Here is a 15852-nt window from a genome sequence, read left to right as displayed (position 1 = left end):
GTTGATTTTCAAAAAGGTTTGAATTTTGAATCTTTTGAAGAATATTAATTCCTATGGAAAGATAATAATGATTTCTTTGTGGTCAGGGAAAAAGGGAAAATTTTGTCCGGAAATCAGGGAAAAAGAAAATTAAATTTTCTGGCAACCCTGAAATTGTAACATTTGTATATGTAATTATCTATAATGCGTATACTAATTTATTCTCCCTTTTTTTGTTTCAGGTAAGGGCCAAAAAACCAAATTCCATTTCTAATGAGTTTGATATATCGAATAGAAGGAAAATGAATACAAGAATTAGTTGTTTATTCGAAAAAAATTATCGTCAGACTTTAACGAGTAGTGGTGTTTTAATCGAAAAAGATTGATCAGTGCGCGTGTTTTGAAAAAAAGTGAAATATATTTATTAGTGAGTGCGGTGTTGAATAATTATTCTATCCACAACACAAACCCACAGCGACCCACAGGAAACAATTAGAGTGACGAATGGAAAATAAAAGTATGGTAATTTGGAGACATTATTAAAGTTCTCGTGCCCCAATCTGAGTGTAACGTTCACGTTTACGTGTCCGGAACGAAAACTATGTGGCACGAGGCATGATGAAGGGGAGAAGAATCGGTGATCCACAAGCAAGAGAGGAAAATCTGGAGACTTGCCAGAAGAGTCGTCAGAACTGCAGAGTGTCATTCCTCCTATTGGCAATCTGTGCGTTGATCCCAAATCCAACTATTTCCGGTTAGTATGCCTGCAATTCACGTTTTATTTACTTCTTTAGGCGCCCATTTATTTAAACACATCACTGGAGCCAAAAATACATATCACAAGTATTTTCGTCAATGATATGATTATGTAATTTAAAGTTTTGGAGGCGATAAATTTTTATTAGTAGAAGTGTTTGCACTGTTTTTTGGTATGGAGAATTGTGTCTCGTATGAGGATAATTTTATTTCTTCTTTATTGAATAAATCATTGTTAGTTAATCAATTTAAAATCCCCCTCGATGGGGTATGTGTGAATTAGGGAGAATATTATCAAATTAATTGAAGGTTAAAAGATTGAAATCTATTGCGTGCTTCTTCCGCAAAAACTTATCTGCTATGGGTGATGCACCTGAAAGTACTCCACTTGATTTTCGATTTTTCAATTTATTTTTTCTTTGAAAATTATGTATTAACTACATAATCTCGTACTTTTTTCAATTTGCATTCATTTGTTTCTTTTAAAAATTAATTTTCGTCTATGAAAATATTTCTTTTTCATAACATTTTTCTATCGTTGATTATAAACATTGTATACTTCACCTAAAGGACCTAAAGTTAAAATATTTGGTCTCGTAATCAGTTATTGGTAATGAAAATTATTTTACTAATAAATTTATGTTTTTTAAAAATCTGTATTACACTAAAAAAAATTTATTTGATTCAAATAACCGATTAATTGATTATCAATTAAATATTTACTTGAATCAAATAATATTTATTGGAGTCAATTAAATTGTATTTGAACTAATAATTTCAGTATTTGAAGCAAATATGAATTGTACCATTTAATTGAGTCAAATAAAAATTATTTGATTCAAGTAAACATTTAATTGATAATAGTCAAGTAATCGGTTATTTAAATCAAATAAATTTTTTTTCAGTCTAATAATCGCGTTGTATTCCGGTAAAATGTTTGCAGTTTGAATTTAAAGATGTTGTTTGTTTTCTTGTTTCCTAACTTTTTAAATAATTTTTCTTTTCAAATATTTTCAATTTTTAAATAAATGTATTAAAAAGTAATTTAATTCTTGCAAAGAATTTTTTCAAAAAATTTGACAATAATTGAATTCTTTTGAAGAATTTCTTTGTATTTGTTTGAAATATAATAAAGTTTCTTTGACAATAATTGAATTTTTTCAAAAAATTTCTTTAATTTATTAAAAAAAAATGGATTTTGCTAAAAATAATTCTTATTCATTATTTTACTATTATAATTTTATTAAATTTATTAATAAAAAACTAAACTCTTTTAAACTATTTTATTAGAGTTTTTGTAAATAAATTCAATTCTTTTGAAAAATTTCTTAAAGTTTCTTTAAGAAATAATGTAGTTTTTTTGAATAATTTTAATTGAAAATTTTGAAAATAATCGAATTCTTGAGAAAGAATTTTATATTATTTATTAAAAATAATTTAAATCTTTCCATAAATATTACTACTTATAAAAATAATTGAATTTATTGTTCCGAAGGATTTTTAACAAAATTTTAGAAAATAATTAAATTTTTTAACAAATTTTACTATATTTATAAAAATAATTGAATTGTTTTACAAAATTTAAAAAAATTTTAGAAAATAATTGAATTTTTGCAAAGATTTTACTATTTAAAAAAAATAATTGAATTGTTCCGAAGGATTTTTATCAAAATTTCAGAAAATAGTTGAATTTTTTAACACATTTTACTATTTATAAAAATAATTGAATTGTTTCACAAAATTAATAAAAATTTTAGAAAAAAATTGAATTTTTGCAAAGATTTTACTATTTAAGAAAATAATTTAATTGTTTCGAATGATTTATTAAAATTTTAGAAAATAATTGAATTTTTTTAAAGAATTTTACTGTTTTTAAAAATAATTGAATTGTTTCAAAGAATTTATTAAAATTTTAGGAAAAAAAATTGAATTCATTAGCAAAATTTTATTGAAATTAATTGAATTTCTGCAAATATTTTACTATTTTAAAAAGTAAAATGAATTGTTTAAAGGAATTTTATCAAAATTTTAGAAAATAATTGAATTTTTGCAAAGATTTTACTAATTAAAAAATAATTTAATTGTTCCGAAGGATTTATAAAAATTTTAGAAAAGAATTGAATTTTTTAAAGAATTTAACTATTTATAAAAATAATTGAATTGTTTCACGGAATTTATTAATTTATTAGAAAAAAATTGAATTCTTTAGTGAATTTCTAATTGAAATGAATTGAATTTCTGCAAAGATTTTACTATTTTAAAAAAATAATTAAATTGTTTCGAAGGATTTATTAAAATTTTAGAAAATAATTGAATTTTTAAAAAATAATTTATTATTTATAAAAATAATAATTGAATTGTTTCAAGGAATTTATATTTAAATAATTTACATCTTTTTAAAAAAATATAATTCTTTAGTGAAATTTTATTGACATTAATTGAATTTTTGCAAAGATTTTATACTATTTTAAAAAAATCATTGAATTGTTTCGGAGGATTTATTATCTAAAATTTTAAAAAATAATTAAATTCTTATAGTGAAATTTTTTAAAAATTTTGTTTGTAAATAATTGAATTTTTGCAAAAATATATTCAAATAATAATATTTTTAAGAGTGCTTTGGAATAACAATTTGGTGAAAAAATTTTTGTAGTAAAAAACCATTTTCAAAAAGAATAAAAACTCAATTGACTTTTATTCTTAAAAATAGTCGTCAAGATTAAAAAACAACCATAATAAATGAACAATTTTTGTCATATTCGTTATTTGTGATTTTTAATTAGCATTAAAATAAATTACTCGTATTCTCCACTGTTGGTTTGACACGAAAAATAAATTAGTGGTATTTTGAAATATAGACAAAATGAACTAGTTATGATTTAGTATTTCTGTGATGCATATTTATACGCTTATGTTTATATTTATGTATAGGCAGAGTTGAATAGAAATAGAAGAAGACATTTGGAATTTAAAATACTGTAACTGAGAAGATGCTGTTTAATGGATCTGACTCACGCTGTGAAACCTTGACGTTCCTAAAATTTCTACACATCAAGTCAGCAACTGCATTTAAAAGTTAGATGGCAATTTCATTTTACTCAATGGAATTTATTTTAAAATTCTTTCTTCTCAATCTATTGCTTTCTCTATATCTAATTATACTTTTTTTCTGGTACGTTTTTTACAACAAAGTACTTTGTGAATATTTATAAAGTATTTGAAAGAAAAAAATCTTTATCTCCGACAATAAAATATTTGGTTTTTGTATTTTTGGGGCCGGGAAAAAACTTTGATGATCAAATATCAATATATGAGCGGGGAAGATAATCTTTTTTCCAAAGGAAAGTTCTTTTTAGAAACAGATTCTTTTCGTTCAGTAGATATTTTTATTTTTGAAACAGAGAGAGAGAGAGAGAGAGAGAGAGAGAGAGAGAGAGAGAGAGAGAGAGACTTAACGGAAGTAATCTTCTTCATTTCGAATATAAAGCAAAATCTTGATTCAACCAAGAAGCTAAGAAATGCAATTAAAATGAAATTGAAATGAAGATATTATAATTATCAGTTTTCGAAAATTTGTTTCTAAGAAATGAATAAGGAAGACTATAATCGAAATCTACATTTTCTGAAATGAGAACGTGAAAGTCGTTTTTGGACTAAAGCATAGAAAAGTGGACAAGAAGAATTGGACGAAGCGCCAGCAGTTACTCACGCTTAGGACAATTTAGCTTAATTAATTAACCGGCGTTGTGACGGCGCGTTAATTTATGCTCATAGAATGATTCACGGCACTTCTCCCGACTTCCACGGTCACGGAGTTTCCCTCCTTTTCTTTCTCATTTCTAGTGGAAAATCAAAAGTCTGGCAACCAGTGCAAATCCTTAGTGCACGCCGTAGGTTCTTACCAAGTTGTAAGTGTCTTTAATCATGACTGAACGACGGTAGAGGCGCTGACTGTCCTCTAGGCCAGGTTTTGAATGAATGTATATCGAATGCATTGTAAACATTGTGCTTCTTATTTCTATTATTTATTTTTTAATTTATAAGAGTTTTTTATTCCAAAATTTGTAAACTTTGTACACTCATAAATATATTTTCAAACTTTTCATTGATGAAAAAGTGTAAAATATGGTGTATAAATGTATTATTGTCGGTTGTAAATCCGGCTATAACAGTTGTCAAGAAAAAGTACATTTTTTGTGCGTGCCAAAAGACAAAAAAGTTATAAAACAGTGGCAAATAGCTATATTGCGAGATGATATTAAGCTCAAAGGAGGTGAAGTTGTTTGTGAGAAACATTTCCATCCAGAAGATATTCTTCACGAAAGATTATTATATGGACCTGATGGTGTTACAGTGATGGGAAGGGTAAGTAAATAATGGGTTTTATTATTTTTAAATATTCATATTATAGAATGACATAAATTATTTTATTATAAGTAAGAATTAAAATTAATATTTGCTGTTTATGATTTTAAGTTTAAATAAATTGAATAAATATTAAATTTCCATAATTATTGACATTCACTATCTAACTTTCAGTACTAATATTTTCAAATAATTTGTACTCTTTTTGTCAAATTAATATAATTTAAACAATTTAATTTGATCTAAAAAAACGTTAACACCAACAATAATTATACATATTATTTATTTACGCTTTATTTATTAAAAGTATATTAATTTAATTATTTACGTAACAAAATTGATTTAAGCTTATAAAATAATACTAATATTATATTATTATATTTTTTATATATTTTTATTAATGTAATTAATTGTTTATTAAATGTTTATTATTTTTCAGAGTACTTATAAGAAACCGATGCTTCGAAAAGGCGCTTTACCTGCATTGTTATTAGGTAAACCAGAAAAACCACAAAAAAGTCGATTAAAGCGTTTCAGACTCGAAGACGAAAATATGAATGACGAGGTATCAACGAAAAGAGGAAAAATAAACGAAGATAACACTGATAACCAAAATAATAATCAAGAAAAGAGTCATGAAAATGTCATTATTGACAATAATCCTTCGGATCCTTCTGATGGTGATGACTCACAATCAGAAGATTTATTTAGTAAGATTATCAATAGCAACAATAGCTACATTTGTTTGCCAATATCTTGGGGAAAAACTGTTTTTTATTGGAATGAGAATAAGGATAAACTTGTAAATTTTCATAAGTTGATTGCCAGGAAAGACGAAAATGGTGAAGTCGAGACTTTTAGTGAAAGAGAATTTACTATTGATGACAAATTGACATTACACATTAAAATTAATGGTGTAAAAATTGACCACACAAGATTTGGCATTCAAAATAATGTCATAACATCAATTGACATGTTAAAGGACACCATTAAAATAATTGATGAATGTAAAATTTGCCAGGGTTGTCGAGATATAGCAAAAACACCTGAAAATGGGCTTTTATTAGAAAATTTTACTTATATTGACAAATTAAACAATTTGAGACATAGTCAATGTTCTCTTCTATTGACGGATGAAAAATATCAAAATAATGCCTGTAAATGTTGTAAATCTGTCAAACATTTACTGCATAAAAAAATTATTAGAAGACAACATTGCAAAAATACAAAATACTTGAATTTAAAAAATTTAAGTCCGAAAAGGAAAGAACAAGTTTTGAAGCTTAAAAGACTAAAAGCATCCGAAGGTAAGGCAAAGAAGAGAGCACAGGACTCAAATCGTTCGTTAAAAAAAATTGTTCAAAAATGTCAAATTAAAATGAACAATATGTCTGCAAATTCCCTCGAAACTTTAATGAATAATAAAAAATTAAGCCCGAACGAAAAAACAACTCTCCAAGAAATTCTCAAAGCTTCAAAGACCAAAAATGCAAAAGGCAGAAGATACTCTGATGGTTGGATTATTTTATGCCTCCTTATGCAAACTAAATCACCAGCTACATATAGGATGATCAGGGATCTTAAAATTTTACCTCTTCCCCATGAGCGAACAATTCGAAAGTATTTATTATTCTAACATTTAATTAAAATTTAATCTACAACGAATTTATAAAAGGTTTTTAGGGAAAAAAATTTTTAATTAGAAATACTTTAATTTGTTTAATTATAAAAAATTTATTTTATAGATATTTAGGTGAAATTGACTGTCCGTGTGGATTTGATCCAAATTTCATCAAACTCTTAAAGGAACACTTTTCTTCAAAAAGCGAAAAAGAACTTCATGGCGTCCTTTTATTAGACGAGATGTCTACACGAAAAGGTTTGATTTTAGATAAAAGAACAATGAAGTATAAAGGAGTAGAGGACCTTGGAGACGACGTTCCAAAAGATGAAAATGTAAATTTGGCTGATCATGGTTTAGTGTTGTTTTTTCAATCTCTATACGAAGATTATTCTCAGCCAATTGCAGTTTTTGCATCCAGTGGGCCTACCTCTGGTAAGGATTTAGCAAAAATAGTTCTGCAAGCTATAACATTACTAGAAAATATTGGCGCGAAAATACACGGAATTGTTTCGGATGGAGGTGCGCCGAACAGAAAAATGTGGAATGAGTTAGGATGTAGTGGCAAATTGAACGATTTTAAAAACTTTTTCCAACATCCTTTGCATGTAGACCGAAAAATTTATTTATTCTGGGACACCCCTCATCTCATAAAATGTATACGGAATCGTTTGGCTAATTCTGGAGAACTGAAGGTTAATTATCTTTTTAATGTTATTTTACTTATTTCATATTAAAAATAATAAAAAATAAATTGCAGATTCATTCCGAAGAGAAAGCAATAAAATGGGAATATTTTCAAATATTGCATGAACTAGATCAAATGCAACCAGCGTCTTTAAGAATTTGCCCAAAAGTGACAGATCATCATATAAATATTATGAAAAAAAGTTTTCTAAAGATGAAAGTTAGTTTTGCTGTTCAAGTATGTATTGTTAATAATAATTTTATTTTTTAATGACTGTAATTGTTATATTATTAATGTTGATCATTATTGCAGATTTTGAGCGACTCTGTTAGTCGAGGGTTGATGTATTACAAAAATTATGACACAAGACTAGAAGATTGCGAAAATACGGCAAATTTTTGTAAGAGAATAAACGACATGTTCGATGCTCTAAATAGAACATGGAAAAATAGTCATTCAGGACTTACACTTGAGTGTTCAGACATGAAAGTAATTATATTAATTTCTTTTTTTTCTTTAAATAATTTCTTTTAATTACTTTTTTTTCTTTAAATAATTACTTTTTAAAAATATTTATTATATTTATTTCAGGTCTTATCTGAAAGTTTGATATGGTTAAACAATTGGGAAAGACGGGTTAACGATGGCTCACTCAAAAGTACAGACTTTTTAACGTATCAAACTGCAGAAGGACTGCGAATGACTCTTCAGTCAACAATTGATATCTCGACGTATTTGATAGAAGTTTTGAAATTAGATGTCATTTTTACAGGTCGCATAAATCAGGATCCTCTGGAGGTATCTACAACGTACAGGAATACAGGACTAACAAATTAACACAAAAAAAAATTCCCTTAATTTCTCATTAGATTATTAACAAATTTTTAACATATATAAGGAATAGTTTTTAATTCATGACACTTTTTTTAATTTCTTAAAAAATATTTTTTAATATTTTATAGTCATATCGTAGTTTAAACAAAAAATTTTCTATTAATTAATTCAACAAATTAATATTAAGCATAATTATAAATTGTGTAATGAATTTACTTACTTGATAGTTTCAAAAATAATTTTTTGTTTATACTAGATTTTAACGTATAAAACCGGAAATTAATTTATTTCTACAATTGTCATCTAAAATAAAATTTTGGAACTTCGTTATGCTTTTCAGAGATTTTTTGGGACTGTTAGATTAGCAGGAGGAACTAATGATCACCCAGCTACGCCAACGTTTCTCCAGCTTTATAAAATCTTATCTTTATTTGGAATTCTAAAACCATCAAGTTTAGGAAATTGCTCCGTTCCAAACGTAAAATCAAAACCATTGATTTCTATAAAAAGGTTAAAAGAAATTTTTCATTCTGATAAAAAAGATGATTCAATTTTTAATGAAATCAAAAATAAATTAAACATTGTCATTAGTAATGAAAATAGTGACTTTATAGATTTCACAAATGCTGTCGACCACGATTACGACTTACCTCCAATCATCGAATGCCTTATTTATTTTACGGCTGGAAAGTTGTGCAAAAATATAATACAATTTTCAAAATGTGAGACATGTCGTAATGCTTTTTATTATTCCGAAGATGAATCTCTTTTCGTGGAAAATTATCCTCTGGCGAATATAATCACACTTAATCGAGAAACTGAAAATGGAAGTGGCATTCAACATCCGAATCGACGATTATATAACTTTTTAAAAAAAGTGGAAATGTTATATATTGCTAACAGCAAAAAACTAATGTTTTCGAGTTAGTTTTAAATAAATTAAAAGAAGAAAAATATGAACATCCGTGTTCTGAGCATGCTGTTGAAGTTTACGCATACGTAATTCAATTTTATCTAGAACATAGAATGCGAAATTTTGCCAAATCGATTATTAAAACCAAAGACAAAATATATTCGCAGAAGAAAAAAGCTTCGAAATTGGTTACAATGTAATCAAAAAGAAAATATTAAAACGCCAAATGCGGAAAACCAAAAAAGACAATTTTTACTTATATTAAATTTATAGTATTATTTTAATATTATTAAATAAAGTTGAATTATATTAAATAAAAAAAATATATTGTTAATATATAAATATGTTTATCTATATATAATTCTTTGAATAATAAATTGTTCTTACCCGTTGGTAAATTATGTTTCTTGAAAAATAATGTATTTCATTTTTAATTAGATTTCCCATTTAAATCGATATAATAAAATATGAATGAGCAACATGGAATATATAAAAAATAATGTTTATTACAAGAAATTCGAAAATTAAAAAATGATAATACAAAATAAATAAAATATTAAATATTTTGATTTTTAAATATTTGATTTTCATTTGCTAATAAAATTAGTCTCATTCACTGATAGAGAATATAAAACTAATCATTTAATTATATTTTTTATTCTACTTATAATTTTCTGCAGAACACTTTTTTTAGACTCAGAATATTATTTTATATTAATAAAACATTTAATGTTTATAAATTTCCCATGCATTTATTTGAATTTTGGCCTAGAGGGCATCCAGCGCCGCCTGGTGTGCTCAGTCAACTCTCTGGACACAAAATCGCATGTATAACAGAGGGAGAACCTACGGCGTGCCTTAGTGTGTATATATACTTATATAGTCTTTGTTTCTTTTTCTTAAAAATATTACAAAATTCTCTCATGCAATTCAAGTGTTTTAATTTATTAGAGTTTATTCACTTTTTGTCGGCGATTTTTATACGAGAAACTTTTTATGCGAGAAGACGAAGAAGAAGAGTAGAAAAAATTAGATGACTTACAGTGTTTTTGGGGTAATGAACTGTTTATTAATAAATTGGTAAAATTATTAAAATAATTATACTCTATTTTTTTGGGGATTAAGAAGATGTGAAAATAAAAAATGTAAATTATTTTCTAAATGCGCAAAAACCGAAAAAATAGAAAAACAGTTTTTTACGTAATTTTGATAAATTTCTTCGTAATAATTCAATTATTTTCATAAAAAATATAATTCTTGGCAAAAATTAAATTATGTTCTGAAATTTAAAAAAATTGTGGTCAAATTTTCAATTATTTTTATAAATATAATAAAATTCTTCTTCGAAATTCAATTATTTTAAAAAGCTTTAATGGAATTCTTGGCAAAATTTCAATTATTTTCAAAATTTTTTCTCAATTCAATGATTTTCAATATCTACTTTAATAAAATTTTCCAAAAGAATTCAATTATTCAACAAAATTTTATTAAAATTCTACGCAAACATTTAAATATTTGCATACGTAATAAAAATTCAAGAGGAATTCAATTATTTAGAAATTTTTTATAAATTTCTTCGTAAAAATTCAATTATTTTCAAAAGTAATAAAATTTTTCGCAAAAATTCAATTATGTTGAAAATTTTTTAAAAATTCTAGTCAAAATTTCAATTATTTTTGTAAATAATAAAATTACTCTGCGAAATTTAATTATTTTCAAAAAATTTAATAACATTCTTGACAAAAATTTCAATTATTTTCAAAAATATTCCTCAACTCAATTATTTTCAATATCTGCTATTTTAATAAAAAATTTCCAATAGAATTTAATTATTTACAAAAAATTTAATAAAACTCTACGCAAAGATTTAATTATTTTCATAAATAATAAAGATAATCGAAGGAATTCAATTATTTACAAATTTTTTATCAATTTCTTCGCAGAAATTTAATTATATTCAAAAAATTTTAAAAATTCTCGACAAAATTTCAATTATTTCTATAAATAATAAAATTCTTCTTCAAAATTCAACTGTCTTCAAAAATTTTAATAAAATTTTCCCAAAAAAATTGAATTATTTAACAAACATTGCCCTCAATTTAATTGTTTTTCCATATTAAGTTTAATAAAATTTTTCAAAAGAATTCAACTATTTTAAAATAAATTTTTAATAAAATTCTACGTGAACATTCAATTATTTTCATAAATAATAATATTCACCACAAGAATTCAATTACCTTTATAAATAACAAAATTCTTCTTCAAAATTCAATTATTTCAAAAATTCTAATAAAATTTTCCCAAAAAATTGAATTATTTAACAAAAATTTCCCTCAATATAATTATTTTTCAATTTCAATTTTAATAAAAATTTTCAAAAGAATTCAACCATTTAAAACAAATTTTAATAGGTAAAATTCTACATGAACATTTAATTATTTTCATAAATAATAAAAATTTTATAGGAATTCAATTATTAACAAATTTTTTAGTAATTTCTTCGCAATAATTCAATTATTTTCATAAATATAAAAAATCATCGCAGAATTTTAATAAGTTTTAATAGAATTATAATCTAATTTCTCGAAAAACATAATTATTCTTTAAAATATTTAAATTCGTCGTAAGAATTCAATTATATATTTTTTGTAAAAATTCTTTATGAGAATTAAATTTAAGAAACATTCATTTATTGAATAAATAAATTATTTTTATGTATTTAAATAATTGAATTCTCGTAGAATTGTCTAATAAAAATTGATCTAAAAATGAATATCAGGAAAAATTTTGAATTTTAAAAGCTTGATAGCATGGATTTTTAGAAATAATTGAATTTTGAAAAGGTTTCATATTAAAATCTTTGGAAATTTGAATTTTTTATACTTTTAACTAATAGTTCTGTAGAATAATTTTTTTTTGAAAAATTTTAATTGAATTTTTTTGAAATTATGTGATGTTTTTATTTGCATTTAATTAAAGAAATTCTGAATAATTGAAATTTCGAAAAATTGAGAATAACAAGTGGATTTGAAAATTCTCATAGAACTTCCTCTAAAATTATTAAAAATAACTAATTTTAGTTAAAAATTCCAGAAAATAATAATTGAATTGAAATGATGAAAATAATTTTCAAGAAATTGCAGTAACAATATTGTTATAAATTATAATATAAAATAATGATTTTATTACTCAGTCATTCTTAATTATTATAAAACATAAAGAAAGCAATATTACTCAGAGTCGAAGACTCGGAGTGATTGATATCTTCATGTTTTATAACAATTATTTATAAGTTGTTTAATTTCAAAAAGGTTTGAATTTGAATCTCTTGAAGAATTTTAATTAGTTTTAATTTTAATGATTCGAAATTTTGTCTGGAAATCAGGGAAAAGTCAGGGAAATAAAAATTAGATTTTTTGTGGCAACCCTAGTGTAAGGAAGTAATGTGGTTAGTTTTGAAACTTTTTCCCCTCCCAAAAACTCAAAATGAGTCAAAGTAGGATTATTTCTATTCAAAATGTAATACCTTCAATTTTGAACTCTCTGTAACTAATTAGAAATTAGGATTAGATTAGAAATTTTCAGAAGTCTAATCGGCTTAAAAGTATCTGAAACTTGAGGGTGAGTTTGCTGATGATGAAACTATTAGCGAAGACTTTGAACACCACTTTGTATTATACAGAGGCTGTATTGAGAAAACTTGTTAATGGGATTAATTGAGTATTTTTATAAGTCCCCCCAAATTTCCTATCAAATTTCGATTAATTAAGCGAAGATTGTTGGCATTTGATTAGTTAATTTTGTAATTTTACTTACAATATTCAAAATTTGCGTATTTTTAGTCAAACGCGCAGAGATATTGAGTCAAGACTTTCAGGCAATTTCGTTATTCACGTTAACTTTATGAAGGAGTTTCATAAAACAGTTGACTCTAATGTTTCAAAGAATTCTTCGTTGTAAACTTCATCTTAAGCACTTCGGTTCGCTAGTTTAGAAGATGAAGGTTCTCGAAGTTGAATATAAAAGAAAGGGTCGAGACGAGATGGAGAAAACGGGCGACGCGCGCCAAGACAAAGTTGAGCATGAATTAATTATACTTATCTTGGTGACAATAATTAAAATTTGTTAGAGGATTTTATTTTCCATGTTTGCATAGAATTCTTCTATGAATTTTGTCAATTGTGAAACACTGAACCTCGAGAATATTTTTTACATGTTTCACAATGCGTTATTCTTTTATTCTTATTTGACAGTTGGCTATTTCTCAAACGGACAAGTTATTTTAAGTACAATAAACAAAATAAGAGTCAGAATATTGTATTTAGAGAATAATAAATTTTTTTAGAATAAGAGTTATGAAAAGGTGATGTGATTTCATTTTTGTGTCTCATTAATCAAGTTCGATATATTGAATCAAGAAGCGCGGAAATTTAACATGTTGAGAATGAATATTAACAAGTGAAGAAGAGATCAGCGAAAAAGTAGCAGTGGAATATTACAGAGGAAAAACTCTGAATAGAGTGTACGTATAGGTACACCTATATATATATATATATGAATATAGAGAAGTTCTTTGAGCAAACTTAAGTTCCCACTTTCTCAATATTAAAATTACTGAGCCGCAGTCATATTAAATTCTCAAATGCGATATCTCGGTACCACCCCCAACCTCTCCTTTATTCAGACTCTTCAACTATCTTTTACTTTTCCTGTCAAACGTTATATATTCTTTCACTTGCATACATTCTCCACTCGCCGATTCTCTCAGCTTGGCGACAGAATAATTTCTTAATCTTCTGCAAGACCTAGGAAACTCAAATACTTGAGAGGACTGGAATTCAAGGTATCAGTGGGGCATTAGAAGGTCGTAGTTCGCAATTGGAACTAAATATGGGTAATTAGATAATATGTGATGAAACAAAAATTTCATTTAATCGAGGATATTGTTCTCAACTTTTGACGAACAAAATTTTTAGATTGATGAAGTTCACAACTATTTGCAGGTTTCGCAGTTATAAAGCACAGCCTCGAAATTACGCGATTATTGATAATTGAAAAGTAGTGTCGCCGGGGAAAAAAGACTTGCGCAGCCGCTACGCGCCTGCGCAACTCTTTTTTCCCCGGCGTCACTACTTTTTTTCCCTCTGACGTCATCTAGTCTTAGGCTTCGCAGTTATTTACTAAACCCTACTATTTACTACTTTTTTACGTTATGCTACTATTTGGGTACTTTTTTTTAGATTTCAGACACTAAAAGATACTATTTCTGTTTTTTTTTAAATTCACACTACTTTAAATTCGCTAATACTAGAAATCAAAAAACTATTCACAAAAATTATAATCAAATTCTTTAAATCGATTCAATTAATTTCAGAAAATATTTGAAACTTAATCATTTTAAATATCTAGTATTTTCATAGAATTTCGCAAAAGAATTCAATTATTTAAAAAAAAAATTGATAAAATTCATCCAAAATTCAATTATTTTCATAAATAATAAAACTTCCACAGAAATTCAATTAATTTGGAAAGGCATTTTGAAAAAATTTTTGAAAAAAATCAATTATTTAACAAAATTTTTATACAATTCTTCACAATAATTTAATTACTTTCACTAATAATAACATTTTTCATAAAAATTCAATTTTGTAAAAAAATTTTTAATAACATTCTGAGCAAGAATTCAATTATTTTCATAAATAATGAAACTCATCGAAGAATTTCAATTATTTTTAATACTATTTTAAATAAATTAATCGAAAAATGCAATTATTTTCACAAATGAAGTTTTTGACAAGAATTTAATTATTAAAAATAAAATTTTTATAATATTTATTATATTTCGAAAAAATTAATTATTTAAAACAATGTTTCTTAAAATTCTTATGAAGAATTATTAAAAAATTAATAAATATATATATTATTATATATATATCTATATATATAATATATATATATTATATAAGAAAAAAAAAAATATATAATATATATATTAATATATATATATATTATTTTATTAATTTCAATTATTTTCATAAATAATAAATTTTTTTCGCAGGAATTTAATTCATTTAGAATAGCATTTTTAAACAAATTTTTAAAAAAATAATTATATAACAAAATTTTTGTACAATTATTCACAATAATTCAACTACTTTCACTAATAATAACATTTTTTCATGGAAATTCAATTATTTAAAAAAATGTTTGATAAAATTCTTCTTAGGAATTCAATTATTTTCATAAATAATAAAACTCATCTAAGAATTTCAATTATTTTTAATACTATTTCAAATAGAAAAATTCAATAATTTTCACAAATAAAGTTTTTCACAAAAATTCAATTATTGACATAAATAATAAAATTCTCCTCAGGAATTCAATTATTTTTAAAAATTTCAATAAAGTTCTTAGCTATTATTCAATTATTTTCATAAATAATGAAATTCTTCACAGAAATTCAATTATTTTTAATACAGTTTTAATTAAATTTTTTTGAAATAATTTAATTATTCTTTCAGATTTTAATAAAGTTCTTTCCAACAATTTAATTATTTGAATAAATAAATCTTTGAAAACTTTTTAATAAAATTGTTTGCAAAATTCATTTATTCTCATAAATAATAATATTCATCGCTAGAATTCAATTATTTTTAAAAGAAATAAATTTTTTCTTTGAAATTCAATTATTTTGAA

At 24.5% G+C, this 15852-nt stretch overlaps 1 protein-coding gene across 1 annotated transcript in view; it reads left to right on the top strand.

Moving 5' to 3' along the window:
- The first annotated feature begins 233 nt into the window (after nt 1-233).
- LOC122501897 (basement membrane-specific heparan sulfate proteoglycan core protein-like) overlaps nt 234-15852 on the top strand; it is a 185101-nt gene continuing 169482 nt past the window's right edge. Inside the window, exon 1 of the mRNA XM_043611665.1 lies at nt 234-733. Coding sequence (XP_043467600.1) covers nt 595-733 — 139 coding nt within the window. The 5' untranslated portion in view covers nt 234-594. The remainder of the gene's footprint in view (nt 734-15852) is intronic.

This window comes from Leptopilina heterotoma, unplaced genomic scaffold (genome assembly GCF_015476425.1).
Source record: "Leptopilina heterotoma isolate Lh14 unplaced genomic scaffold, ASM1547642v1 Lhet_218, whole genome shotgun sequence".
NCBI lineage: Eukaryota > Metazoa > Arthropoda > Insecta > Hymenoptera > Figitidae > Leptopilina > Leptopilina heterotoma.
This window is presented reverse-complemented; position numbering and strand designations above follow the sequence as displayed.